At 48.0% G+C, this 26,071-nt stretch overlaps 11 protein-coding genes across 11 annotated transcripts; 6 read left to right on the top strand and 5 right to left on the bottom strand.

Moving 5' to 3' along the window:
- Window positions 1-1,329: 1,329 nt before the first annotated feature.
- Window positions 1,330-2,888, top strand: N7503_007607 (FAD-binding oxidoreductase; the record flags this gene model as incomplete). Its single annotated transcript, XM_057067154.1, has 3 exons — window positions 1,330-1,470; window positions 1,526-2,681; window positions 2,764-2,888. 3 exons carry the CDS (start codon window positions 1,330-1,332, stop codon window positions 2,886-2,888), a joined length of 1,422 nt encoding a protein of 473 aa, XP_056920835.1.
- Window positions 2,889-5,039: 2,151 nt separating this feature from the next.
- Window positions 5,040-6,362, top strand: N7503_007608 (AA9 family lytic polysaccharide monooxygenase; the record flags this gene model as incomplete). Its single annotated transcript, XM_057067155.1, has 1 exon — window positions 5,040-6,362. The coding sequence occupies one exon, from the start codon at window positions 5,040-5,042 to the stop codon at window positions 6,360-6,362; it is 1,323 nt and encodes a 440-aa protein (XP_056920836.1).
- An 863-nt stretch (window positions 6,363-7,225) lies between these two features.
- On the top strand, window positions 7,226-7,639 carry N7503_007609 (uncharacterized protein; the record flags this gene model as incomplete). Its single annotated transcript, XM_057067156.1, has 1 exon — window positions 7,226-7,639. One exon carries the CDS (start codon window positions 7,226-7,228, stop codon window positions 7,637-7,639), a length of 414 nt encoding a protein of 137 aa, XP_056920837.1.
- A 560-nt stretch (window positions 7,640-8,199) lies between these two features.
- N7503_007610 (uncharacterized protein) lies at window positions 8,200-9,807 on the bottom strand (the record flags this gene model as incomplete). Its single annotated transcript, XM_057067157.1, has 1 exon — window positions 8,200-9,807. The coding sequence occupies one exon, from the start codon at window positions 9,805-9,807 to the stop codon at window positions 8,200-8,202; it is 1,608 nt and encodes a 535-aa protein (XP_056920838.1).
- Window positions 9,808-10,448: 641 nt separating this feature from the next.
- N7503_007611 (Zn(II)2Cys6 transcription factor domain-containing protein) lies at window positions 10,449-11,604 on the top strand (the record flags this gene model as incomplete). Its single annotated transcript, XM_057067158.1, has 2 exons — window positions 10,449-10,491; window positions 10,544-11,604. 2 exons carry the CDS (start codon window positions 10,449-10,451, stop codon window positions 11,602-11,604), a joined length of 1,104 nt encoding a protein of 367 aa, XP_056920839.1.
- Window positions 11,605-11,701: 97 nt separating this feature from the next.
- Window positions 11,702-13,426, bottom strand: N7503_007612 (uncharacterized protein; the record flags this gene model as incomplete). Its single annotated transcript, XM_057067159.1, has 1 exon — window positions 11,702-13,426. The coding sequence occupies one exon, from the start codon at window positions 13,424-13,426 to the stop codon at window positions 11,702-11,704; it is 1,725 nt and encodes a 574-aa protein (XP_056920840.1).
- Window positions 13,427-13,745: 319 nt separating this feature from the next.
- N7503_007613 (uncharacterized protein) lies at window positions 13,746-15,785 on the bottom strand (the record flags this gene model as incomplete). Its single annotated transcript, XM_057067160.1, has 9 exons — window positions 13,746-14,061; window positions 14,117-14,356; window positions 14,422-14,650; window positions 14,704-14,771; window positions 14,823-14,916; window positions 14,965-15,052; window positions 15,106-15,270; window positions 15,332-15,433; window positions 15,486-15,785. The coding sequence occupies 9 exons, from the start codon at window positions 15,783-15,785 to the stop codon at window positions 13,746-13,748; spliced, it is 1,602 nt and encodes a 533-aa protein (XP_056920841.1).
- Window positions 15,786-16,401: 616 nt separating this feature from the next.
- Window positions 16,402-17,635, top strand: N7503_007614 (uncharacterized protein; the record flags this gene model as incomplete). Its single annotated transcript, XM_057067161.1, has 4 exons — window positions 16,402-16,489; window positions 16,576-16,677; window positions 16,735-16,895; window positions 16,946-17,635. The coding sequence occupies 4 exons, from the start codon at window positions 16,402-16,404 to the stop codon at window positions 17,633-17,635; spliced, it is 1,041 nt and encodes a 346-aa protein (XP_056920842.1).
- A 443-nt stretch (window positions 17,636-18,078) lies between these two features.
- On the bottom strand, window positions 18,079-19,734 carry N7503_007615 (MFS transporter; the record flags this gene model as incomplete). The annotated part of the gene is made up of 2 exons (XM_057067162.1): window positions 18,079-18,514; window positions 18,563-19,734. 2 exons carry the CDS (start codon window positions 19,732-19,734, stop codon window positions 18,079-18,081), a joined length of 1,608 nt encoding a protein of 535 aa, XP_056920843.1.
- A 2,227-nt stretch (window positions 19,735-21,961) lies between these two features.
- N7503_007616 (S1/P1 nuclease) lies at window positions 21,962-23,031 on the top strand (the record flags this gene model as incomplete). Its single annotated transcript, XM_057067163.1, has 2 exons — window positions 21,962-22,092; window positions 22,143-23,031. The coding sequence occupies 2 exons, from the start codon at window positions 21,962-21,964 to the stop codon at window positions 23,029-23,031; spliced, it is 1,020 nt and encodes a 339-aa protein (XP_056920844.1).
- A 1,074-nt stretch (window positions 23,032-24,105) lies between these two features.
- On the bottom strand, window positions 24,106-25,367 carry N7503_007617 (uncharacterized protein; the record flags this gene model as incomplete). The annotated part of the gene is made up of 4 exons (XM_057067164.1): window positions 24,106-24,424; window positions 24,490-24,599; window positions 24,666-24,794; window positions 24,855-25,367. The coding sequence occupies 4 exons, from the start codon at window positions 25,365-25,367 to the stop codon at window positions 24,106-24,108; spliced, it is 1,071 nt and encodes a 356-aa protein (XP_056920845.1).
- Between the last annotated feature and the right edge of the window lie 704 nt (window positions 25,368-26,071).

Here is a 26,071-nt window from a genome sequence, read left to right on the forward strand (position 1 = left end):
GAGCTTAATAATAGACCTACAAGAAAAAGGTCAGCACGGACAGGGATAGACACGTCAGCGCTGCAGGTATGCAGGACTTTCGGGTGGACAATACAGGAGCTTCAGGGTATTCAGGTGAAGGGCGTGACAATTACACTTCTTGGCTCAATGGAAGAACATTCATAAACAAAAACATATAACATTGGTTCCATATCGGTGGTAACTTAGCGCCCATGATGCAGTGCGTTTGCGGCTCGCCAATCCATTAAGCCCTCTTACGAGTGGTCTGGGCACCTCTTTACCCACCTGATTATTCAGACCGTGTAGGAAAAGGCGTCGCTTCAAAATTCTAAGTGGAATTACCATAGACGGTCCCTTTTTTTATCTCCCCCTTCCCAACGCCTAGCGTAACCATGAAAGTAAGTTGAGTACCTAGTACCTAGTATTATGTCAGAGAGTAGGGCCTCTTAATAGTTACTGCTAGTGTGCAGAATACTGCTTTTCTCAGGTTATTCGTATGGATTAGGCAAAATGATGTCTAAACGGAGCAAACCAGGTGTTCGGGCTTATAAGCCACAATCCGCCATTACTATGTAAAGTCGTGGCATCTATAGTCGCCTTCGGTGCGCCGATCTGTATTGTCATTCAACAATTGCATCACAAGTCTGTCTGTGCCCATGCCTCCTTTTTTATTACCATTCAGTGACCTCATGAATATCATATTTGCAGGATTTTATGAGTGGTAATGATAGGCCATAAGGAGAGCTACCTCTGGTTATCTCTCGTTGGGTATGCGCATTTTTTACTTTGTACACGGACCACTTTTTGGTCCGAGCTGTTTACTACTATATAGTGTCAAAAGCAGACATGTCATTCATTCGACTGGATTTAGCGGATTGAGGAAGTACTAGTCCTTGTGTGCTCGTGCTTGATGTCCTAGTGTTATATTAATTTTTCGTTTCCTTGATCTGAGGTGTGACGGCGCACGGCGTCTGAGAGTTCTCTGTGTAACGCCAGTCCAGGCTTTAGCGCCTAAATGCATTAAGACGAATTGAGGAAGCACTAGCCCTTATTTGACCGTGCTTGACGTCGCAGTGCTCTATTGGGGTTGCGTTACCATGATGTAAAGTCTGTCAATATCATGATAACTGGCCCGTCGCCAATGATGTAACTTTGGAGTTACCTCGAATTTCCTGCGCTCAACGCCACTGACCGAGAGCATATATAGCTATCAAAATTGCTGTTCCGAATCCTTCTGCTAAGGTTTTAGATCAAGAGCTGACTGCTACCTAAAAGAGGATTTTGGCTAAACATTTATCACGTTATAGCTTGACAATCGCCTCGTACATTATGGTGGCTTCGAAGATCACGGACGAGCAAATTCAGAAGTTGAAGTCTCAGCTTCAGGATCACGCTACTGTTCTCATCCCAGGCTCGACGGAGTACGAAGTCAGCTTAAAGCTATGGTCCGCGATTGGATTTCAACGATCGGTACTGCCTTCCCAGCCGAACAGTGTCTTGGATTACATTAACGTGGCTGATATAGGGAGTATCTGTTCGCCCAACAGACGCACAGGGCATAGCAAAGACAGTGAAATTTGCTCGGGATCGCCAGATCGACCTGGCCATTAAGGGCGGGGGCCACTCCACCGACACCTCCGCATCCAGCGACGGCGGCATTCTAATCGACCTCAGCAGAATGAAGCAAATATGGGTCGATCCGGTCACTAAGACGGTCACCGCTCAGGCAGGTGCATTGTGGGCAGATGTAGACCAGGCAACCGCTCAGTACAACTTGGCAGTCGTGGGAGGCACAGTAAGCCACACAGGGATTGGGGGCCTCAGCTTGCGCGGTGGCTATGGGTATCTAACCCCGCAGTATGGCTTGACTATTGACAATCTTCTTGCCGCAAAGGTGGTCATTGCCGATGGCAGTGTAGTCGAGGCTTCCGCAGAAGAGAACCCAGATCTTTTCTGGGCTCTTCGAGGCGCTGGATCAACCGTTGGCGTGGTGATAGAGTTTGTTTTGCAAGCGCACCCACAGCCCAACCTTGTATGGAATGGTACGAGGGCTTACTCGTGCGATCTGATACCTGAGGTTATCCAGGCCCTCAATGCAGCACTGGTTCATTCTCAGGGGAGGGCAGCGGCGCAGTGCTTCCTCTCCCTATCCCCTGAGACCGGAGACCCGATCGTCACCACAGTGTTGTTCTTCAACGGCTCCGAAGAAGAAGGAAAAGGGCACTTTGCTGAATTGCTCGCGCTAGATTGCATCACAGACAATGTGGGAATGAGGCCATACTCGGAGGTCAACACCACTCTCGATGCAATGATACCTCCGGGAGGACAAAAAATGCTCATCGGAGTACAATTGGCTTCACCAGTCCAGCCCAAATTTGCCTCGGAAATTATGGAACAAATCAAGCACAGGCTCAATGCGGAAGCTGACATGGCTGGAAGCTCGTTGGAAATCGACTATTTCGACCCATCTCAGATCTGCCGTCATGCTACCACAGAGTCTGCTTTTCCTGCGCGTAATAGACTATTGAAAGGAGTACTTATGCTGCAATGGACCGATCCCAGCAGGAATGACTCTAATGTTTCGTGGGGAAAGCGAATTCGAGCAATGTTTGAAGATGAATTGAGACGGGGAGGCCATGAGCCGGATAAATTGGTTTCGAACTTTGTCGGATACACACGGGGTAAGTAGGCCACAAGAACCCAAAAGAAATCCCTAGAGACCGTCAAGCCCTGAAGATTGAAGCTGATTCATCCTATCGTCAGGAGACAAGGTGACACCGGCTGACATGTTCGGCGTGAACGCCGATCGGTTACTGGAGATCAAAGCGAAATATGATGGAAGCAACATCTTCAATAAGCTAAATCCTTTAAACGGGATTGGCCCTTGAATATTCTTTAGTGAGCCAGAAGATGCAAACAGGCCGGGGAATGAAAAGATGAGATGGGGATATACTTCGTAGAGATGCATGCAAACGGATAGAGTAACATTGGAATGAAATCAGACAAGATCTGTTGAATATCTTCTATATATAAAAATAGGGTTATCTCAATTTCCTATTCACAGAGATTAGGTCGTTATCAAGAATTGTCCCACTATTAGGAATTTGTCTAGAAAAATAAGACTACTACCAACATTAACAATTGATCGTCTGATCGCCGGGGCAGGGGGGCGACAATCTAACGACAATCTTACTTCACTACTAGGTGCTACGCGTATCTAAGGTTGGGTTGGAGCCCGTCCTAGGATGTTAATCACAAAGCAGAGCTAGAGCAAGACCACTACTTGTAACAGCTTCCGCGGGGCCTTCCTCAATCATCACATTATACACTTAGACAGTTGCTCAAGGCAGTAATTCGCTCGATTTCATATTCAAGCTTCTCTACACAATCTGTATTTCCAGCACAAACCAGTGGGTTCAAAGAGCAGTGGGACTAGCATAGTACTAGGAAACTAGGAAGTTCTAGTCTTAATAAAATAAAGTTGTAGAGAACAGCAGTCCCGTAAACGGTAGGACTAGAGTAAGAATTGTGACTTTAATAACACTCTACATAGAAAGGTCAAAACGAGCGGGAAAGGACACGTGAGCGCTTCAGGTGTGCAGGACGTCTGGTGAAGAATATAGTGGCTTCAGGGTATTCAGGTGAAGGACTGAAGATAGCGCAGTATAGATACTTACTAACGCGTATTGAAAGAGAACAAAAATACAAAAACATACAACAGTCAGGATTCGCATGTGGTCACCCACCATACTACTAACTAACCGGCGTGTGGCTTAAGTACGGCTGAGCGGACGGGAAGCCCTGTTCTCCACACCCTATGGTCGTATGTGCTTGGAAATTAGTTGAAGTAGACTATGTAGTAAAAAACACGGGGACGACGGCGATGATGGCACTTGAGCTGGGTGGCTGTATTAACTCTCAGCTGAAAGTACAGAATCTACCGAGAACGAATGTGAGTGCGTTTCGGTCCACGCTCAGAGAAAAGAATTGAGAAACGGTCTTGGCGGTTGCGGAACAGGATTCGGCTATGATTGCCAGCGACTCGAAGAATAGAATGGGCACACTGTCGAGAATTTTGACAGGAATATATCAATTAAATTGATGCGTTAGTAGTTTGTTTCACGTCTTCAATAAAATTTGCAACGACTCACATCAGAGCATAGTAGCAGGTACGAACCCGTGTCCTGTCACTTGGGCCGGGAAACCCCCTTAGCAGCGGAAGCTCGATCAGTCGGATAGTTAGCACGTCATGTCAAAGAATCAAATTCGTTAGCGCTGCATTTTAGGGTAGTTGCGGGGTTGGACGTGATCCAATGCTTCAGGTTAAATGAAACGAGGACGGGCGCCAAGCCAAAGGTGGATTATCCGCATAGGTTGGGGGATCGTATAGTTCTGATCTTTGACCTCGCTTAGCCGTTAGCGCGTTTCACTCCACCGGCAATTGAGACGAACTACAAGCTACCGCCGGGTATGTTTAGGACCGGACTTGTATTTGTTCGCTGATGTGCTCTTCAATCGGAGTTTGTTTGGGATATAATCCACTGTATATGAAAACAACTACAAGATGCTATAGCTCATCCAGTCTACATCAAATCTTGCAGCATCTTTCGCCAAGGGGATAGTAAAGGAAAAGGATCATAAATTAGTTCGCGATGGGTCACCTTTATGGTGAAACAAGGTATGCAGCCACCTTGTTGAGGCGACAAAAGGATTGCAAATGGTGAAGTATCTTCTGATCGATCTAACAGATTCAACAAGATATGGAGCATCATGAACTACCCTTATAATTTAACCTCCCATAGTTGAAACATTTAGCCCTTCGCTTACTTGAAATCTGATGCGATCACTTTACCACGCCTTCGGTTCATTCGGAACCACCGAACGACGACGATGAACCATCAACATAAATAAGATGCTCTTCCCTGCATTTGATCAACAGAAAGCAGAGCTTCTTCAACTTCACTTCTTTTCTATTGAGCTTCATTGATTGAAGTCTCTTTCATTCTTTCATTTTACTTTTTATCACTCTTTTGGCAGAGATGTCTCTCACAAAGACTGCAGCTCTTTTCCTAGCTTCCGCCGCGCTGGTCGCAGGCCACGGCTACGTTAGCAGCATCGTCGTTGACGGCACTACATATGGTGGTTACCTCGTTGACACTTACTACTACGAGTCCGACCCCCCAGAGCTGATTGCCTGGTCCACCAACGCCACCGACGATGGCTACGTCGCTCCCACCGCATACGATACCTCGAACATTGTTTGCCACAAGGGTTCCGCTCCCGGTGCGCTCTCCGCTCCTATCGCCCCTGGCGGCTCCGTGACCTTGACCTGGAACACTTGGCCTGATGACCACCACGGCCCTGTGATTACTTACCTCGCCAACTGCAATGGCTCCTGCACAGACGTCGACAAGGTTGACCTCGCATTTTTCAAGATCGACGCCGGCGGTCTGATTAACGATACCGTCATTCCTGGCACTTGGGCCACCGATGAGCTTATCGCCGATAGCTACAGCCGTACCCTTACCATTCCCACAGATATTGCGGCTGGAGAATATGTTCTGCGCCATGAGATCATCGCTCTTCACGGTGCCGAGGATCTGGATGGTGCCCAAAACTACCCCCAGTGCATCAACCTCAACGTCACGGGCAGTGGTACCGCCACACCCAGTGGCATCCTTGGCGAAGATCTGTACAAGGACACCGATCCCGGTATCTACGTGGATATCTGGGCTACCCTCACCACCTATGATATCCCTGGCCCTACTCTCTACACTGCTGGTAGTGCCGCTACTGCTACTGCTGCAGCCACTTCTTCTGCAACCACATCCATCGAAGCGGCCGCTGCTGAAACTGCTTCTGCCAGTTCCAGTGTCAGCACCAGCGCCGCCGTAGAGGCTGAGACAACCCAGGCCACTTCCTCGGTTTCTGAAGCTACGACCTCGGTCGCCCAGGCTGCCTCCACTGGTGATCCTTCTGGAAATGGCAATGGCAACGGCAACAGTGGTGTGGGTGGATCCAACAACGGCCCATCTGGTGAAGGTAAAAGCTCACCTTCCGAGAAATCCTCGCCCTCGGTTACCGTTGCTTCTGGTTCCGCTTCCACCTCTACCACCTCAAGCTCCGCCAGCGAAACCTCTGGTGTTCTTAGTGGCTCTTGCACCGAGGAAGGCTACTGGTACTGTGATGCTGGCACCGCGTTCCAGCGCTGCGTTGACGGAGAGTGGGATGCCTCTCAGAGCGTCGCCTCTGGAACTGAGTGCACGGCCGGAATCTCGGATACTTTGACTATTACCGCTTCTTCCCGGAAGCGGAGCATGGAGCATGTTCGTCGTATCCACGCCCGTGCTCAGCATGTTTAGACTTAGATATATTCAGAACGGAGCGCTTTACTGCGTTTCTGGTTTGAAATTGGAGGTCCGGTTGGTAGACATATATGTTCTTAGACTCTGGTACTACTGCATTGTGGTTGTATGTAACACTATCTGTAGAACAACAGATATGTATAAAATGAATCTTTCAGTTGATTGTCGGTCCTAGAGGAGTTTCAGGTAGATGTAGCTTATTCACTCACTTCTGTAGATTTTGTTTCTATCAAGCGCCTCAGTGACGTCTACTTCCGTTCGCACTACACTTTGATGAGAGAAGACACTCTAATGGTGGGCAGGTTGGAATGTCTCTCAAATATCGAGTAACTGCATGATATAAATAGATTCCGACCATAACAGTGACACGTTAGCTGATCAGCCTGTTCTCCAACTATGTTTTGACGTGAATTCAACGTATGTCTCTCCTGCTCCTCAGAAAATAATCTTATCTAAGTCAGGAAACGCATGATTGGCCAGTAAGCGATCGAGCATAGCTCATTTCCGCGGCTCCCGATCTGTGACACTGGAATTCTCTAAGACAGAAAAGAAAGACATCTCCATGGTTCAAGGATACTCATTTTTCGCGGAGTTTCTAAGTTAAGGTTTTCCAGATGTGGATGGAATGCCATTTTAGTTACAAGGGTGACCCTGCTATCTGTATGAAATGTACCAGCTAGGCCTGTGCAAACTCAGTATATAAGGCATCTGCTTTACACGGTCGACATCCCAAGTTCCAGAATTCAAATTTCAAATTGATTTCCTTGATTTCCTTTGCAGACAAATATTTAATTCTCAAGTAGGTTTCTTCAACGCCTGCAATCTCACAGAAACACCCCTCTAAGCCTGGACTAGTCATCATGAAGAGTTCATACATAGGCACTGTGCTGTTGGCCATCCTTCGCGCCACGTCAGCCAAGGAGAACGCCTCCTGTCCAGACACCATGGAATGCATGTCCGTCACCCACGACATGCTAGCTATGGAGGACATGTCTTCCTCTTTTGGCCGGTGTCTCGTGACATGCATGGACGACGAGTCAACTTGCTGCAGTCAGAAGTGTGCTCAGCCCTTATCCTGCCGGACCAACTTTGCCAATTGTCATCTTACATGCCGCGATCTCGGTATGTCACCTCGCTTCAATTGCTTGGACAGTTGTATTTCGGTTTGGAACAACTGCAGGTCTGAGGCGGTTACCGAACCCCAAATTATGGAGCATCATGAGCACTGCAAGAAGGATTTCCGATTTTGCCAAAAGACTTGTCACAAGGACTAGACAGTCAAGGGATAATTGGGTAACGTTTGACGATGCTACGGCCGGATAGTATCGGAGCCTGATATTTGAGGTTCGATTGTTGTCGTTTGTTACAAACATTGACTCCATTTTTAGCCTGTGCAACTTTATCTTCTGTGCTTCATGATGTTGGTGTAACTGGTTTTCCAAAGCCTCCAATTAAATGAAACATTCTATTCGATCGACCTCACGGATCTCGTACCACGTTACTCGCAGCTACTGTGACCTACTTTTCTCACTAGTTTTGGTACAGATATTGTTAGTCTCTGTGGCATTGATCACTGAAAATTTGCATCCCGTATATTACCTGGGATACTGAATTCCTTGCCTGCCTCGGTGAAAGATTTTTATTGTTCTAATCGGACTTGGCTTATGCGGAAAGGTTCATACTATATCACTACTCTGTTCCCGTTCGCTTCTCCCCATCTACCTGCTTGCTGGTCAAGAGTACCATGTTTAACCAATTTGTTTTTTTTTCTCCACAAGTCAATTCCCACTTCTATCGTCGTATCACTATCAGGCCTTATCTGGTTCCTCAATTTCTAGGTCTCTCGTTCCAGCAACTCAAGCTCCACACGCCGATCCCGCTGAACACGAAACCCGGAAATCCCGTCGTTCGCAAGTTGCGCTACAAGTCCATATTCCCAGTCAAGGTATCCCTGCATATCTTCGCGCGCATTGCTTGTCCCCTCATATGGCCGTTTATACACATCAATGGGCTCAGACAGCCACCGCGATTCGGTCTCGAGCGGATGACCAGCCTCTACCCAGGCCTTTGTCCCGCCCGCCAAATAAAGGATTTGTCGAGTCATAGGAGATTTCGTAGCCTCCAAGTTAGCGGCAGCAACAAGACCATCAGGTGAGGTCAGAACAATGGGTCCATGACCATTGACCTTCTTCAGATCCCGAACAAGCTCAGGTCCAGAAGCAAACCAGGCGCCGGGAATATGGCCTTTTCTATACGCCGGACTGCGGGCGAGATCAATCACAGTCGCTCCATTGAGGCTTTGGAGAGCATCGATGGAAATAGCACCACGGTCTGATGAGGCCCAGGAAGGGATCTTGGGTATCTTGATTCTCTCGGGGATTGTGGCTCTGTCATCGAGGACGTGGACCTCCCAACCCATTTGTAGTAGCCAGCTAGCTGTCATGCGCGCTCGCACCCCATCGGTATCGTAAAGAACAATACGCGCTCCTCGGACACCGATCCACTCGTCAGTTGCTTGTACCAATTGACCTCCAGGGGCATTGGAGAAGCCTTCGATGTGACCAAGGGCATATTCGTCCGGGTCTCTCACGTCCAAAAAGTAAGTAATCTCGCTCTGTTCGTTGTCGCAGATGAATCTCTCCAGTAAAACCTCATCAATAACGGAGACATCAAGGTACTTAGCCCAGGACTCTGCACATTGGCGCGCCTTTTTCAATGCACTGAGCGAAGGCCGTGGGATCCGCGTCGTCTCTCCCGTCTCCAACTTCAACCCTTCCAAAGTCCAACCGATAGTCCCATTCCGAAGGGCGACCACCCGATTGGGGATCCCAGAGTTGATCAGCGACTGTGTCCCAACAATACTCCGTGTCCGACCGGCACAATTGACGACAACTGTAGTCGTCGGAGACGGCACGGCCTCAAATATTCGGTACACAAGTTCTCCTCCAGGACAGCTTCGGCCCCGCGGAATACTCATGGTATGATATTCCTCAAAGCGTCGCGCGTCTAAAACCGTCACATCACTTTCCTTCGCCAGCAGCTCCTTGACATCGCGCGCAGATAAAGATGGTGTGTGATTGATAGATTCGACAAGTTCACCGAATGCCTTTGACGGGACATTCACATCACGATATACTTCGCCGTGTCTTTTATATGCGGAGAGTGCGCCATGTAGGATATCAACATTCTCGTATCCCATCGCGTTCATCCGGTGGACTGCTCGGTCGGTATAACCCTCGCCATTGTCGTACACAACGATATAAGCTGCTAGCTGGGGAACCAGGGCAGGCAGTTTTCTCTCAATCTCTGACACAGGCACATTGATGGCGAAGAGAGGGTGAGACTCAGAATACGGTCCTTCTTCGCGGACATCGATGAGGGCAATTTCTTTGCCATTCCTCCAATAATCGCGTACTGCGCTTGCGTCTACTTCTTTCACCATTATACCCTTCAGCGCTTCAAGTAAATTTGAGACGACTCCCAAATAAAATCATTGCGAAGATCAGGAGGTTGGACACTTCAAATTTCATCCAATGCTATTGAGAGTCAACTCGGGTATTTTCTAGAGCTCGGATGTTTTTTGGCGGGGAAATTGACCCGCTAGACCCGCCAGCAACGAACGTTCCGTCCATAATTCGAGAGTTCCCATTACTCAAGGGCTTTTCATATGAAGAAGCCTCAGAGACTTCATTCATGGGTGTAAATAGATTCAGGAAAATATTAAGTAAGTCATTACGTAGCAAAATATCACCTTTGATAAGCAAGGTAGGCGTGACAACCTGCAACTACATCCTCCCGCACAACAATGACGTAACAACAATTTCCTTTGAACATATGCTAAGGCGAAGCTGGATCCTTAATATGAGCCCATCACTAATTTATATAGTATCATGTTTATCTATTCAGCTTCAATTTCGAAATAATCGATATGCCGATGCATCTGCTCAAGAGGCTTCTCCCGCCCGCTGTATGACCCCGCTCAGTTGACGCCATGTCAGCGCAGGATGATCAATGTCGGAGTCCGTAACTACACCTCAACTTCTTTCTAGCCTGCTAGCTTGTCTATATATTACTGCCGGCAATATGAATACCATTCGACAGGAGCGGAAGTCCTGTGAAGCTTGTCGTAGGTGAGCCACTTTACCCAATTATTGCATTCAGAAGCTAACATCAAACAGGGTCACGGAAGCTCCGATGTTCAGGTGAAAAGACCGGTTGCTCACGCTGTCGTGGGCTGGCATTGCCTTGTAAATTCAAAGACAAAGGTCTGCCTGGAAGGCCAAGAAAGCTCGTCCAACAAGAGCAACGAGAGGTGGCACCGAGCAGAGTTGAGCGGACTGGATCATCCATTTCCTCCCAGTTCTCGCCTATCTTTCCTCATTCACCTTTCACCACCCAATCATCATTTGATGCACTTATAGCAGCCGGTCAATTTGACCTACTGCCATGTGAGCTATCCAGAAACTGCGGCTTCGATTCGTTTCAATTCGAGAGCACTGACATCTGTTCCTCGCCTGCCGAACCTTGGCAAGCACTATGCCAAAATGGAGGACGTGACCTCGAGCTACCATCAAATAACACCGATTCATATATATCACCTGTGTCTTTTTCGCAGTCCTGCAAATGCGATGAAGAGGTCTCCGACATCATCCGGAATCTAAACCAAGCAAGCATGTCAAATGATATTCTCCAAACTCTTCGCGCCGGAGTATCTCTCGCAGAAAGACTACTCACCTGTCCAGCCTGCTACGACATCTCAAAACCTCCTCGACTCACAGTGCAAAATGTATTACTCATCGGCCAACTCATGTTCGAAATAACATCCAGCTACCAAAGGTACATACAATGGTTATATAAACATTGCGCCGAGCTTGACGCAAGAAATGAGAGTGAGGTCGTCTACCTCGACTCCGGCCTCGGGTTTCCCTCTGAAATATCATTACAACTTAGCGGCGGGAAATTCCGCGGTCTCGCCATGCACGGACTGCAGAAGGATGGCGAACGACTTTCTACTTTGGGGAAACGATTCGCCCAACGGCAGCGTAATCGTCATATGGTTGGTCATGAAGCTTGTCCTGATCTCGAGGGACGGTGTCGGAAAAAAGAGTACTTTGGGGCTGATCACGATCCGCTGGATCTTTGTCCGTTGGACCCTGTGGCGCGAAGATTGGTGCCATGTTTTCGGATTGTCGATGAGGTTCAGGGGATGATTAAGCAAGTCGAGAATGCTGCTGCATGATATCCTTGTGTCTAATTATTGTTGAGTACTACTTAATTGAAAGAGTAAGATAAGCACATCTAGCAGATAATCATGAGTTTATTCATCAGTTACATTTCTAATTATGGCAACCATTCACCTTGAATTTCCCACATGAAGGAACATTTCCAAGTCTACAGAAGCACGAAGACGTGATTTCAACATCCGCCTCCACCAAAGCCAGTGAAAGCTGCTTCTTGATAATATTTGCCTCAGCATGGCGTCCCATAAGCAGAAGACACTCATGATACCCATGAAGCGCCCAAACATTATTCGGATGTTGATGTGCCCGCTTAGGTGTTGGAACGAGGCCCAAGTCCTCCGCATAAGCCTGGGCAGCTTGTTCAACCATTCCCTGTTCCAAAGAAAGGGCGGCATATGCATGCCGAGCCGGAAGCATCCATCCCCATGGCTCTGCGAACGGTAGTTCGTCTTCAAGGACGACAGCGTCTCGTAATCGTGCAAATGCAGTCTGGTGATTTCCACGTCGATACTCAATCTCGCCATCCAACATTGCAGATGCTACTTTGAGAATGTCGATGATTTTATTGGGGAAGTCGAGGCGTGTAGGCGGAACGAGCGTTGATGCGAGTTTAAAAAGCTCACGCTCTTTGTCCGCTTCTTCGAGTTCAAAAGTAGCCGCATGGGCAATCGCTTTTCCGTAGTGTCGCATCACATTTGTAACGCAGTACAGCTCCTTATCTTCGAGTGGGCCGAGTTTTTTCAATTCATCCCACATGCCAAAGCGAATAAGAACATGTACTCGAACGGCCTTGAAAAATTCCATCCAATTTGCCAGTGCGGGTGTTTCTACCCGAAGAATCTCTTCGGTTATAGTCGCCTCCATCCTTTCAGTCGCCGATAACGCGGCCTTGGATTTCCCACCGAGCATTGCAGCGTAGATGAGAGAATGGTAGTCGTGTAGCCGGTAGTAGCTGTAGAATGTCAAACCGCCATTCTGCTGAAAGAACTTATCATCGGCGATAGTGGCTTTTAAATTGTATTCGACCGCGCGCCGATAATCACCGACCAAAACATCGATGTGCGCAGGCATGTGGAATGTATGACCGGTATCAGGGAAGATCTCACGAATCATCTCTGCAGCTGGCAAGGCCGCTTCAGGAGTCGCGGACATTTCCATCAAGTGAATATACATGTGTGCAGGCCCAGGATGAAGTTCTACATTTGTCATCTTGAGCGCGTGATCAAGCAGATCTTTCACTTCGAAAACTGGGGATGATGCGATCGGAAGCCCCGTAGAGGCGTCGTATAATTTCCGGGGAGCGCAATTCATCAATGCATCCGCGAAAAGAGTAATGATGTCAAAGTCGGAGCGACCGAGCTCAAAATATACTTCTCGCATCGAGTTGGCGTACGCTTTGCTACAAGCTAGGAGATCCCTATTTGGGTCATCGTTGGGGTATCTCTTCGCAAGAGCCTGAATAAGCGCCTGTTCCCAGGGTGACGCGCTACTGGCGCGGCTCAATGCTTCTTGAGAAAATAAGTAGCACTGTTGAATTGCATTCACGCGATCCCTTCCATCGAATAGTGCCCAGGTCTTGTTGTAATTTGAGCCTGAGCAAAAGGAAACTCCCCAATATGCCATTGCGCAGGTTGAGTCGTGCGCGATGACTTGTTTGTAGCAGGTGATGGCTTCATCGTGGTTGAAGCAATATGTCCAGACCAGGGCTCGGTTAAACCATATTTGGGCTTCCTGGGAATTGGTGGTGACTTTGCGACCGAATGTTCCCAGGTTGAAGTAGGGATCGTTTGAAGGTCTTGCTGGTTGGTCACTGGAATCCATTATTGAGCTGTGAGTCAAGTAAAGAATATGATGTCTAATAGCCCTGTTGCTAAGGGATTATTTTGATATCAGGTCACATGAACGGTCCCACATGAGGGGAATGTATGGAGTCGGAGGATTTCTTAGCGCGGGGAAATCGCGCCATTTTGATTCGCCCCTCGGACCTTTTTTTGTAGAACCCACCGAGAGTGAGCATGGATGGGTGATACAAGGCCATCAGTCACGAATGCCCCATGTCAAGACATTATCTTGGGTGTCGAGTCGAAACGCAGTTGATCCATGATCTAACTTAACAGTATATCACAATCTATCCGTGAATTTAACGGTTCTTCAAATCATTATCCACAACGTCTTCCAAAATAATTTCGCCTCTCCTTTCCGCTGCGATTTTAGCCAGCTTCAGCCTCCTTGTATCGCGCTCCGTATCCCAAGTCACCCACCATGTGACCAGCGTCAAGATGGCACAAAGACCCACAAGCCCCATAGCCACCGAGAAAGGGACCGTGTAGTGGGGAGCGTACTTGCTCTTGAATATTTGCGGACCGATCGCACCCCCAATCTGGCCGTAGCTGTTGACAAAGCCGATGGAGAACGCGGAGCCGGTAGATCGGGAGGTTGTCTGGACTCGCCATGGCCTGTTGTCATGTCAGTGGTAGTAATCAACTGCGGGAATAGGGGTGAACCACGCACCACATGACGGGGTACCACCCTGCAGTCAGAGCATTTCCGATGAGTGTCACAGCGTATATTGCGCCATTACTTGGGTACGCGACAAATACACCATAGCAGACTATGATGATGAGAAGGAATGCGAGCGGGTATAGCGGTCGGGGAATTCGGCTGCGGTCTGCTGTGATTCCAGTGGCGGCGATGAAGAGGAGACCGCAGACTGTGATGGGAATGTTGAGGAGTTGGGCTGTAGCGATGCTCCTGAGAAGCTGTTAGCCATGTTCATTGAAGGGTGTCTTTGTACAGGCCGCGAGGAAGGGACTTACGTGTAGCCGAGGTCAGCGATCACTGTTGACTGGTAGAAGGTGACGCCGTTCGTTCCAACGGTAAAGGTGGCCCAGATAAATGTAAACAGCCACAGTCTTATATCCTTTAGTGAGTCTATGATTTCGCGGAAGTTGAAGTTTTGCTCATTGGCACGGGGAGAGTTGGATGGTAGTCGCGCCTGAATAAATTTCTTTTCTCTCTCGGTCAACCACTTCGCAGTCTCCGGAACTGTACATGGGGATTAGTGTTCTGTGTTGGTGAGTGCAAGGGAGGGCCCGTACAGTCTGGGAGAAGGAACCAGATGGCAACACCAAAAATGACGGTCGCGATGCCTTCGGTGAGGAATAACCTGGAAGAAAGTTATCAGTAAAATCCAAGATCAGAGATATTTGTGTTGTACCATTGCCAACCAGAAAGCCCCCCTGCACCAGAGACAGTATCAAAGGCATAGGCAAGAAGGCCACTGAAGATACCCGACACATTTCCACAAATATCTACTCTGTGTCAGTATCATTTTCTTCAGGAAGTTGTTCGAGCCTTACAAAAATAGAGCAATCGTAAGGACATCTCATCCGGGCGATACCAGTAAGTCATCTGAAGAATCACACCAGGGAACTGTCCAGCCTCGGCCTACAGCTTGATTAGTTTCCCCCGTAGACACAAAATATTTGGATGAAGCTTACCAAGCCCAACAGGAACCGCGTGGTGAAGAGGCCACCCTTATTTTTCACGGCAGCATTACACATGAGAACAGTACCCCAGCTCACCATGATCCTTGACTGCCATTTGGAGGGTGAGAATCTTTTGAGCAACAGATTTGATGGTGCTTCTAGCACAATATATGGGATCTGACATGTTATAATCAGTTCATCACACAAAACATGTGGTTGAGCGCTGTTGATGTCCTACATAATATAAAACTGTCACCAGATTGTACTCATTAGATGTAATTCCGAGTTGTGTCATAATGTTTTGATCCGTCCCCTCATTCATGATTCGAGCATTGGACGCCTGCAAGCTTGAGTTAGACTACATCAACCTTTCGGGATGAATGTATACGCACATTATTGCTGTCCAAGTTTTTAAACATGAAGATAAGTGAGCAAAGTGTCATCAATCGCCAGTCAATCTTGCGTAACAGCTTTTTCTCTTCTTCTGCTGTGAGCAATGTTCTGGCACTCATCAATTCTGGGTCGTAGCCATCAATGCTTTCCTGGCTCGATGAGGCTTCGGCAAGCTCCTCGCCACGACGGGCAAAATGAAGTTCATTGGAGACATCGCTCTCAGTAGTGAATGCAATATCAGTGACTTTCGTCCCGCCCAAATCCTTGGACGCAACCCGCTCTATTGCTTTCTCTGCCATATTTGTCGGGGTAATAGCTCGAAGAGTTACCCTTGAGAAACCGAGTAGAGCTCAAGTGGTCATTGCTAGATTTGTACCATTCATAAACCCTCCGAAACCCTTCCAGAAGCTTACTTTAGACTCGAATACTTAGTATGATATAATTGTATCATAAATTGCTCTTATTGCAAATACTATGGCCTAGACCACAATGTCATATCCCTAGCTAAATAATTTGGCTAGTCATCCTAAGTAAGTTCTAGCCATTTCGCCGGGTTATGATTAGCCTTTTGCAGGGATCCTTGATTTACAAAAGTCCTGATCACGCGAACGGAGGATAACATGGTGAGATCTAGGCCAAAGTGGGGATCCACATGGACATGAACAGTGATCTTACACATTTGAAACATCGAATTTGAGGGCGCTTTTTCAATACTTTCAAAACTGCCGATTGGGTTGAAGGGTATTATATCACCATCTCTCAATGGTGATACAATTGCGCAGCCAAGAAAGCTGAGACTTTGATAAACCCTTCATCTCTCGGATGCAGCCATTCCAGCGAACTCCAGTGTGTCCACATCAAACAATCTCACTCTAAGTCATCCACATTACATTGCATATTGGATCTTGATTTGCCATGGCAGCTCTAGCTCAACCACCAATTCCAGTTCATGAGGGCTCCGATATCCCCACGTATCACCAGATCCCGGAGACGTCTTTTGACCGTACGCATCTCATCATCCGCTCGTCCTTACCGAAACGACACAAGTATTATTAACATATTGAGTTCCATGACTAACATGGTATGTAGTGGACTGGGCGGACCTCGCTACCTTGGATCTGTCTCAATTCGATCAACCAGGCGGCAAGGAGCAATTGGCCAAACAGCTTTTTGATGCTATCCAAAATATAGGTATCGGATCCCTTCAATTGATCGCGATTTTACTACTTTGACACCTGCATACTCCAGGCTTCTTTTATATCATCAACTTCGGTCTCTCACAGGAAGATGTCGACCGCCAATTCTCTATCGGCAAGGAGATTTTCAATCTTCCCATAGAAGAGAAGCTCAAGTATCGGGCCGAGCTTGAGAAAGGCGGCTATAATGGGTATAAGCCAATGGGTCTCAGAGTAAGTCGCCACTTCTATAGAGTGCGACCATCATCTGACAACCAGCACAGGAAATTAGTCCAGGTATTTTCGATAAGACCGAAATCTACAATATCCCAAAGTTCATTCCCGCTCTTGAACGTCCACAACCCGATATTGTGAACCATAACCGACCGGTAATTGAGTCATTCGCGCGCCATATCCACGACGGAATCGTTCACAAACTCCTCACACTCTTCGCCATCATCCTCGAGCTACCAGAAGATTACTTCCTCAAAGTGCACCGCTACGACGAGAAAAGCGACTGTCACCTACGCTATATGAAATACCACCGTCGCTCTGAAGAAGAAAATGAGAAAGCTGCTGGCATTTGGTCCAAAGGCCACACCGATTTCGGCAGCCTGACTCTACTCTTCCGCCAGCCTGTCGCTGCGCTGCAGGTTCGCACTCCGGAGGGCGAGTGGAAGTGGGTAAAGCCGTATCCGGGAAGCATCACGGTGAATCTTGCTGACTCACTTCAATTCCTCACGAATGGCTTTCTCAAAAGCAGTATTCACCGTGTTGTTGCGCCACCTGCGGATCAGAGGGATGTAGACCGTTTGGGCGTTCTGTATTTTGTTCGGCCGGAGGACAATCTTGAGTTGCGCCCGGTTGCAAGTGAAGTTCTGCGTCGTCTGGGGTACGATCAGACAACTGATAACAGTGCTGTTGGTATTACTGCTGGGGAGTGGGTGAAGGCTAGAGTGGCTAAGGGGGGTTGACAAGGGTCTGGCACGAAGTGAAATTGGTGATCAGCCTATTATTGGTGGTGTTGTAGCTAAATATTATGATTAGGCTAGTACATGTACAGTGATCAATTGATTAATTGAAAAAAAATCAGCACTGCTTACTGCTAAACAAAAAAGAAATCAGGCAAAAAGAAATGCATTGACGGGGAATCGAACCCCGCTCTGCCGCTAACCGATAATGGAAGGCGGCAATCATAACCACTAGACCACCAATGCTGGTGCTTATATAACATGCAATAATAATAATCTCTATAGAGCATTGAATTGAGCCTAAAACCTGATGGTCGCATTACGGAGTCTCTTTTTTTCGATGCAGTATGGCATACTCTCGGTTGAATGAATGGAATAATCTAAGGTCTTCTTGTCTATTAAAACGCTTGAATGATTCCAATTAACACGTGCTTTCGATCCAGCTTTTACTTTTCTTCTCCCCCCTCATTGATCCCTTCATCCTGACTGGACATCGACGTTGGGCTCTGAACGCCTTGATCTTGTGGGTTGCTCTCCACATCCGATTTCTGCTGTCGAGCTGGTGATGTTGGAGCAAATTTGCTCTTGATCCTGATCTGCTTTCCAAATCGGTAGAAGAGGAATGGAACCACAGCCAATAATGCAGCCACGCCGCCGATCAAGCTACCCCCGCCTCCCACACCCAGTGCGGCAAACATCTGGCTCGTGAAAAGAGGCGCGGCCGCACCACAAGCAGATCGCGCGATTGTGTTTGCCGCAACTGCAGAGGCAGCGTACATCAAGTAGACATCCACAAGATAATTCAAATACGCAACGAAAAGAAGCAGCATACAAGTAGACAGGAAGCACCCAGCGATGGTGGGAACAATCCAATGAATGGAACTTCTGCGAGTCAGCATTTCTGTATCCCATCGAATGCGAAGAGCTTACTTGTACTCAGCCGTCCACGCAAACCAAAACATCGCAATCGCAAATCCAATGCCTCCAATCATGGCGAGTGGCAAGCGGTCTTCTGGAGTCGCATCTTCCATTTTCATCTCACCTCGACGTATTCTCCGTTGACGTATTTGCGTGTCAATCAAGACTATAACACCGCCCAACAAGGCACCAATGATGGTGCCAATCAAAGGCAACTCGCCAACACCAGAGTTCCACCCACGCTTCTCCTGGAACACAATCGGATAAATGGTGAAGAGCATGTACAGCAGAGTGTACACGACCGCCATATAAATGGCACACAACAATGAGATAGGATCGAAAAGAATAATCCAAGGCCGTGTCAAGGCAACCTTATAAATCGCAAGGAGAGTCCGATCATTGTCTTCAACAGCTGCCCTCACATGCTCATACCCCGGTATCTTCGCCTCTCGAATCCGTTTTGCCTTGGTGTAGAGAATGATCGGCGCATAAGTCTCGGGAATGGTCAGCATGACAATAGCGGTCGCACCACCAAGCCAAAGAAGCACATAGAAGCTCCATCGCCAATCCTCCTTCAACTCCAGGAAACCCGCAACAACGGGCCCAAGCGCTGGACCGATCCACACCATAGCAGCGAACCCAGCCATGGCATTGGCACGCTGAAGCGGATCCCACAAGTCAGCGAGAAGACCGGGACCGTTACTCAGTGGTGCTGAAACAAACGTTCCAGTCAGGAAACGGCCCACCAAGAGAGCCCCCAGGTTCGGCGCGAAAGCACATAGGAAGTTAAATGCGATGTATAACGAGAAGGTAATATAGAAAATCCATCTCCGACCGTAGAATTCGCTTAATGGAGCGAATAGTAACGGGCCAGCACAGTAGCCAAGTAGGAAGACAGTGATTGTCAATCCGGCAACTTCGGTAGAGATATTGAAGTGCTCAGATATAGAACCGAAGCACCCGCTCGGCGAACTTGAGGCGAAAGTTGCGTTCACCACTAGTAACACCGCGCTCATGGTTATAGTTGTACGGCGTGCCATAGACCAATTACGCGGGTTCTCAATATCACCTTCTGCAAAGTCAACATAGCCATTTTCGTTTAGATAAGGAGTTTCATCGGTGATTTGGGTCGTTCGGTACGGTTTGTTCACGGCGTAGGACAAGATACGCACTATTGCCTCCATCTTGTGTTGAAGAGATGGCGGTCGCACAGATTGAAATCATTTGAAGGGAAAAAAAACATGAATGAAATTCGGTCTTTGCACATCAATTTCGTCCGATTGTGACGAGTAATCCGATCCCATGACATAATTCCCGACAGCTTGATTTGCCAGTCGGTGTTGGCCTCAACTCTGGGGTTATCTCCGTCCCATGTTTGGGTCTTGATGGCCGTGCGGGGGTGCCGATTAGCCGAGTGGATTAGCAATCCACCTAAGCTTCGTGCATTGTCATTGGAGCCAATCTTGAATCATCCCGAGGGTCCAAGGTTACCGATATTTCATAAGTATGAATCATACTTCTCCGTATGTAGAAAAGATAGTCAATCTCATTGTACAGAGTATCAGATCAGCGTTCATGATGGACATCAAGTGAGTTCTGGCGAAAGTGACATTTTCCGGTATTCGTAATGTGGTGCTGATATTGTGATGAGACAGGTCAATTGATCCTTGTCACTTGGGCCGATGCACATGTGCATCCATGGACCTCGGACGCGTGGTTGTAGTGATGGAGATCAAAGACCCTGATTTAGTGGGACATTATACAGGGTCTAAGCTACGAAAAGTGGATCCATTATTCGGTTCGATTACACAGTCACGGTATCATTGTCCCCACTTCATTCTATATCCTCTTTGTCATTGGTTCATTTGATGATAAAAGGCGGTCACCATACAAAACGCAGTAATCTAGAAACGCATACCGGGGTTCCCCCTTCACCCACAACTAAATTCAAATCGGGATGAATTATGTTCTCCTTCCATAAGCACCAGCGCTTGGATTATGATAAAAATGGTCATGTTGCCCCAAATTATAATAGCTTTTGATTTCAGTGCCTTAGCCTTGGGTTCTAAAATAAAAAATTAATTGAAAAAAAAAAAGCAGGGGTGCGTATAATGAATTATGATCCTTGTCCTGGAATTGGCGGTCACTGAGGGCCGAGCAGCACCATGCACAATTCGAATTCATGATAGATTGTGTAGGCAGGACATTGGCTACCCGAGTCATGCACCTACTGACTGGGCTGATATTCTACATCTTGTACGTAAAATCCGTGGATGTGGTGCCCGCACATCCGTCGAAGGGTGGTCAGCAGGTATATATATCTGGGGCTGACGTCAAGACATTCACGGCATTGAATATTGAATATCATACCTAGGTACTCATGGACCGAAGCGATGCATTTAACTCCACGCAGACATCTGCGTATTTATAACTCATTTATCCAGAACCATTTCAAGGGATCACCCTAGTCTTCCCCCCTCCCTTTCCCCCATTTCCTCAAGCGCTTACTATGAATTTTTCGACGTACTTCCAATTTATCCCTGGAGCCGACGGGATCCCGACGGTTCATAAGCAAAAACTGCCAAGACCTAAGGACAAAGCGCAGGTACAAAATGTCTGAAAAATAATCTCACCCGCGTTCTTGCCCCAGATAAAGGATTAGGCCGATCTCGCATTGAATCTATGTTCTTTATGCTGCACCAATCTCCCTGCCCCACCCGCCCGCAATGTTAAATGCAGTCAACCTTGGAACTTCCAATGCTGGGAACGATGCATACAATTAAACCACCTACCCCGATTGAAGATGGGATACAACGCTGTTACACTGTTAAATTGCCTGTAGGAACAGTCCGAGGTCATATACACGTTTCTTCATATTGTCCGTTGAATGGCTAAGCCAAGACAATGCAACCCCTCGCCCCTCGTATAACGGCTGGACCCTTATTTTAACCTGCGGGCGAGATTGTGCAGAAACCAGAGATAATCCCCACGTGCATCTTATCAAGTTTCTTCATGGACTTTAATTAATTTCATCCACTGAGAGTCGCGCTCAAATTTCATTTACACCCCTTGAGTGCCGGTGGAGTCCGATGCCCTGCAGCGCTGATCCCGCCAAGAATCCTCACCGACCAGTCAAACATCCTTATCTTCACACTCACAGGGCGCTTGAAAGCACTTGAAACTATTGCTATCCCACTGCAACATCGACTTGGCAAATTACTTAGCATAATTCAAGCTTAGCGACGAGCTAACTTTCCTCGAACGCTCGAGTCTGGGCACTGAAACGAGGAGAGAAGCCCCTATAAATACACCGCCTGTCACCACGTCTCAAGTCTCTTTCCAGCGCGTGAGAATAAGTTTGTCGCATTACAATACTCTGAAAACGATACTGTGCTGGCAAAACCCTTCAACATGGCGTCTTTATCCAAGGTTGCGTTCGTCACCTTTGGGCTCATGAATGGAGCAAATGCATGGGGTGCCCTGGGACATGCAACAGTCGCCTATGTTGCACAGAGTTATGTGTCTGCCGACACGGCAACATGGTGAGTTCTTCACCAACCGAATCATTTCACTCTGAGATTAACAACCTCAGGGCCCAAGGTGTCCTCGGCGACACATCCACCTCATATTTGGCCAACATAGCCTCGTGGGCTGACTCATACCGCGCAACAAGCGCAGGCAAATGGTCCGCCCCATTCCACTTCATCGACGCAGAGGACAACCCCCCAACAGACTGCAACGTGGACTATGACCGTGACTGCGGCGACACAGGATGCTCAATTTCCGCTATCGCCAATTACACCGAGCGCGCTGGCGACGGTCGCCTCTCATCCGAGCACATTGAAGAGGCGCTTAAATTTCTCGTCCACATTATCGGTGATCTAACCCAGCCGCTGCACGATGAAGCATACGAAGTCGGTGGCAACGACATTGCCGTTACTTTCAATGGTTACAGTGATAACCTCCATGCAGATTGGGATACATACATGCCCGAGCAGTTGATTGGTGGTTACGCGTTAACTGATGCCCAGTCGTGGGCTAACACTTTAATCGACGAGATCACCTCAGGAACTTACAAATCCGAAGCCGCAAGCTGGATCAAGGGCGACACGATTAGTGATGTTGTTACGACCGCGACACGATGGGCTTCGGATGCCAACTCCTATGTGTGCAGTGTTGTTATGCCGAATGGAGCTGCGGCGTTGCAGACGGGAGATTTGTATCCGACATATTATAATTCTGCGATCGGTACTATCGAGTTGCAGATTGCCAAAGGAGGATATCGCCTTGGAAACTGGCTTAACTTGATCTATCATACTACGGTCGCGAAACGTGATGTTGAAGATTTGGTTGAGAGGGATGCTGCGCCGGTGGGTCGCGACTTTCTGCCGGCATCTCGTCCGCTAAGCCGGGCTAAGATAGCTAGAGCTGCTATGGAGGGATCTTGCTGTAACTCAGGGAAGCGGGACCACGCACACTGATGAGATTGTGTAGTTTCCAATTTGTGCGGTCTTGATACCCTAGCGGATCCTTGCGGGTTTGTTGTAGTCGGGAGGACGGAGTTTTTCACGAAACACGAAGTCATGGTTTATCTGAAGTATTTTTCAATCAAGTGGAATTTTATTTAAAAGAAAAAACAAAACAAAAAAAAGAAATTTCCATCAGGCATTGGTGATAATTGTCTCATGGCCCGAAGGCTCTGAAGTAGCAAATACGTTAGATGCAAACATCTTTTGGAAAAATAACTCCGATAGGGGGAATCGAACCCCCGGCTGTCGTGTGAGAGACGACGATGTTAGCCACTACACCATATCGGATTACATGTTAAAATTTGCCTGAAATGGCTTTATGTTGTAGCTTGATTCATCGACGTCAAACGATAAACAGGACAATGGCGATAATGTACCACTAACGCCACGAGACCTCATCCGTGAAAACTCCCCGCAGCAATGGGCCACATACACTGCCACAGCTGAACATGACACCCAGCAGACCAATGCACAGGGGGACACGCGTGGGCTTGACAATCAGCGCAGTGACGATATACAAGCCGCCGGTGATGCCAGCACCCCCAACCCAGAGATAGCGCGGCTCACTATGAAGGTGGCATTATCTCGCGCCACACCTGGACTTAATGCAGCCTTGATTGGCTCGAAATGACTGGCGAGAGGGAAAATCTACCTACAATGAGACTACCCTTTTCGAACAGCACAACGGAAGCAAAGCAAGTCGTCTTGAGCGGGAAGTGCTTGTATGCCTTGCCACTTGGTGACTGGAAGCAGGCGAGAGTCAGACAAAACGATGATGCATACAAATCTACGTATCTACACTATGAAGTTGAGCTGTAATTTTTGGGGGTGCCATCGACACAATGTTCTACGCCTGTTAGCCGTCGCATTCGCCCTCGTGGTCTTATATCTTAGAACCAGAACCACATCATTTCGAGGTCTAATAACCGGTTCTCTTGCCCGTAAAGTACCCGCACTTTGTTGATTGCACTGCGGTATTCAATGTTATAGTATTGGATTTCGGATACTGATCTATTACAGGTACATCTAAACCATTGCTGTAGCTAGCGTAAGCATGAACCCAACCGTATCAGCCTCTGCGTTCCAGGAATCCATCTTGTGAACCATGCTCCGGTCACTGCTCGCCTTTTGAGCCTCCATCAAGTCTCCGAAGTATGTAAGCTGCCTCCCAGGGAGAGTTGTCTGTATTGCGCTGTACTCTGCTTCCCACTCTTGATTCGTTCGGCACTCCCACATAGATCGGCCACCCGGCAAAGGAAGACAATGATATTCTTCGGATGTGTCGCATGGGATACCCGTTTTGGTAGATATGACCTGTCCGATGATGAACCAGATGCAAGCGACCCTAATGATTGTATTTGTTAGGGCAGCCTGGAGTTATATGATCCGAACAGGAAGAATCGAGCGTACCTGCGCCGAGATTCGGCAAATACCCAGTCGGGCCAGGCACGACTGGGGTGTGTTTGCTCTGGATGGCTAAATGGTCCTTGGCAAATACCGCGGAAGCGACTACAAAGAGTCTGTTTTTTCCTTCTTGTTAGTGTGGCTCTCAAAATCTGATGTGCAACAGCGGAAAAAAAACTCACTGCGAAGGTGAGCAGCATATTGAGGTCATGCTCGCTATGATATGCCGCGTCATCGACTATCCGCATAATTATATAAATAATATAACATTGTATGGAGGCAAGCAAGTCCTCCGGCCCGAATGTTTGAGACTAAATGAGTTTCAACAATATTAGAGTCCAAGCGTTTCCAGCAAGGCAAAAGAGACCCACCTGATCCATCAGTCTTCGTTGCTCCGTTCTAATAGCGTTCCAAACAAAGGCTCTCGTATCAGGTGTTCTGGAGGCGAACATATGTGCGATACTCATGCAGTTACCAAGCGGCTCAGGCAGTGTCTTCCGTATTTCAGACCCATCCGCACGGTGCCAGTTGGGATGAATGAAAGGTGGGAAAACAGTCCTTCGGACCATCATTTGAGGAAAAGCGCGTAGTATTTGAATCATATGAGTGGCGTTTCGCTGTGCGATGGGATCATCGATAGGTAGCCGCGTGAGAAAGCCCGCATCAGCCAAGGGCGAGATCTTTGGCGGCGCAGAAAGTGCTACAAGCAGCTCTGGTGGATCCATGCTCCAGCCAAATGTGAAGTCGGGAGTGGATGCCACTATCGGCGCCGTGGTCATTGTGGGTGCAGAAGCTTGCACGCCCTTGGGGTCAGTGAGGCTTGGATCCATTAAAAGGAAATCTGTGGAATTTGAGTCCCCGTCCCAAATAATGTCATCTGCCATTTTGTCAAGATTGGCCATCAGGCTGACTGCACTACCGTCATCTGCATTTGTGTTCACTGAATCTGCCGGTGTTCGTTGATCGATGGAAGGGGCCTCATCCGCGCCACCTTGTTTGGACAGTTGTCGCCGACCGGGTCGCTGTTCATATATACATTCGATGCCGCGTCGCAGGCACCGAGTGCACGATGGATGAGAGCTGGTGCATTTTGTCTTGGCCGCGCTGCAGGCGCGACATGACAAGGTTCGCATGCGAGGCCGGTCTGTTGCCTGGCGACAATATTCTAGGTGCCGGTTCCGGGAGGAAACTGAAACAGAATTAGACACTCGTGCGACTTCTCGATCCTCTGCAGTGAGGTTTGAGACGAGTCAAGGATATCACATTACTTTGTTTGAAGGGCTTCGAACAGAGCGTACACGAATACATGGCAAATTCAACTAATTAATTGTATTAGAGTGCAAAGGATAGAAGTCCACCGCGGCCGACCGGCTAGATCGACTGATGGTTTTAAGACTGAGAGTGAGAGGATAAATGCCCATTTATTAGTAATGGGGCGCCGGCGAAACTGGCCGGCCCCCACCGGCCAATTTCGCCGCAAAACGAAGAACAAAGGTTGGAAGAAAAGACTGGAAGATAGCTTGCAAACAATCGACACAATATTTGGGATACGGTAAGGATTTTTAATAATATCAAGATCATACGTAAT

This window comes from Penicillium pulvis (assembly GCF_028828015.1).
Source record: "Penicillium pulvis strain IBT 33274 chromosome Unknown contig_5_segment0_segment0, whole genome shotgun sequence".
NCBI lineage: Eukaryota > Fungi > Ascomycota > Eurotiomycetes > Eurotiales > Aspergillaceae > Penicillium > Penicillium pulvis.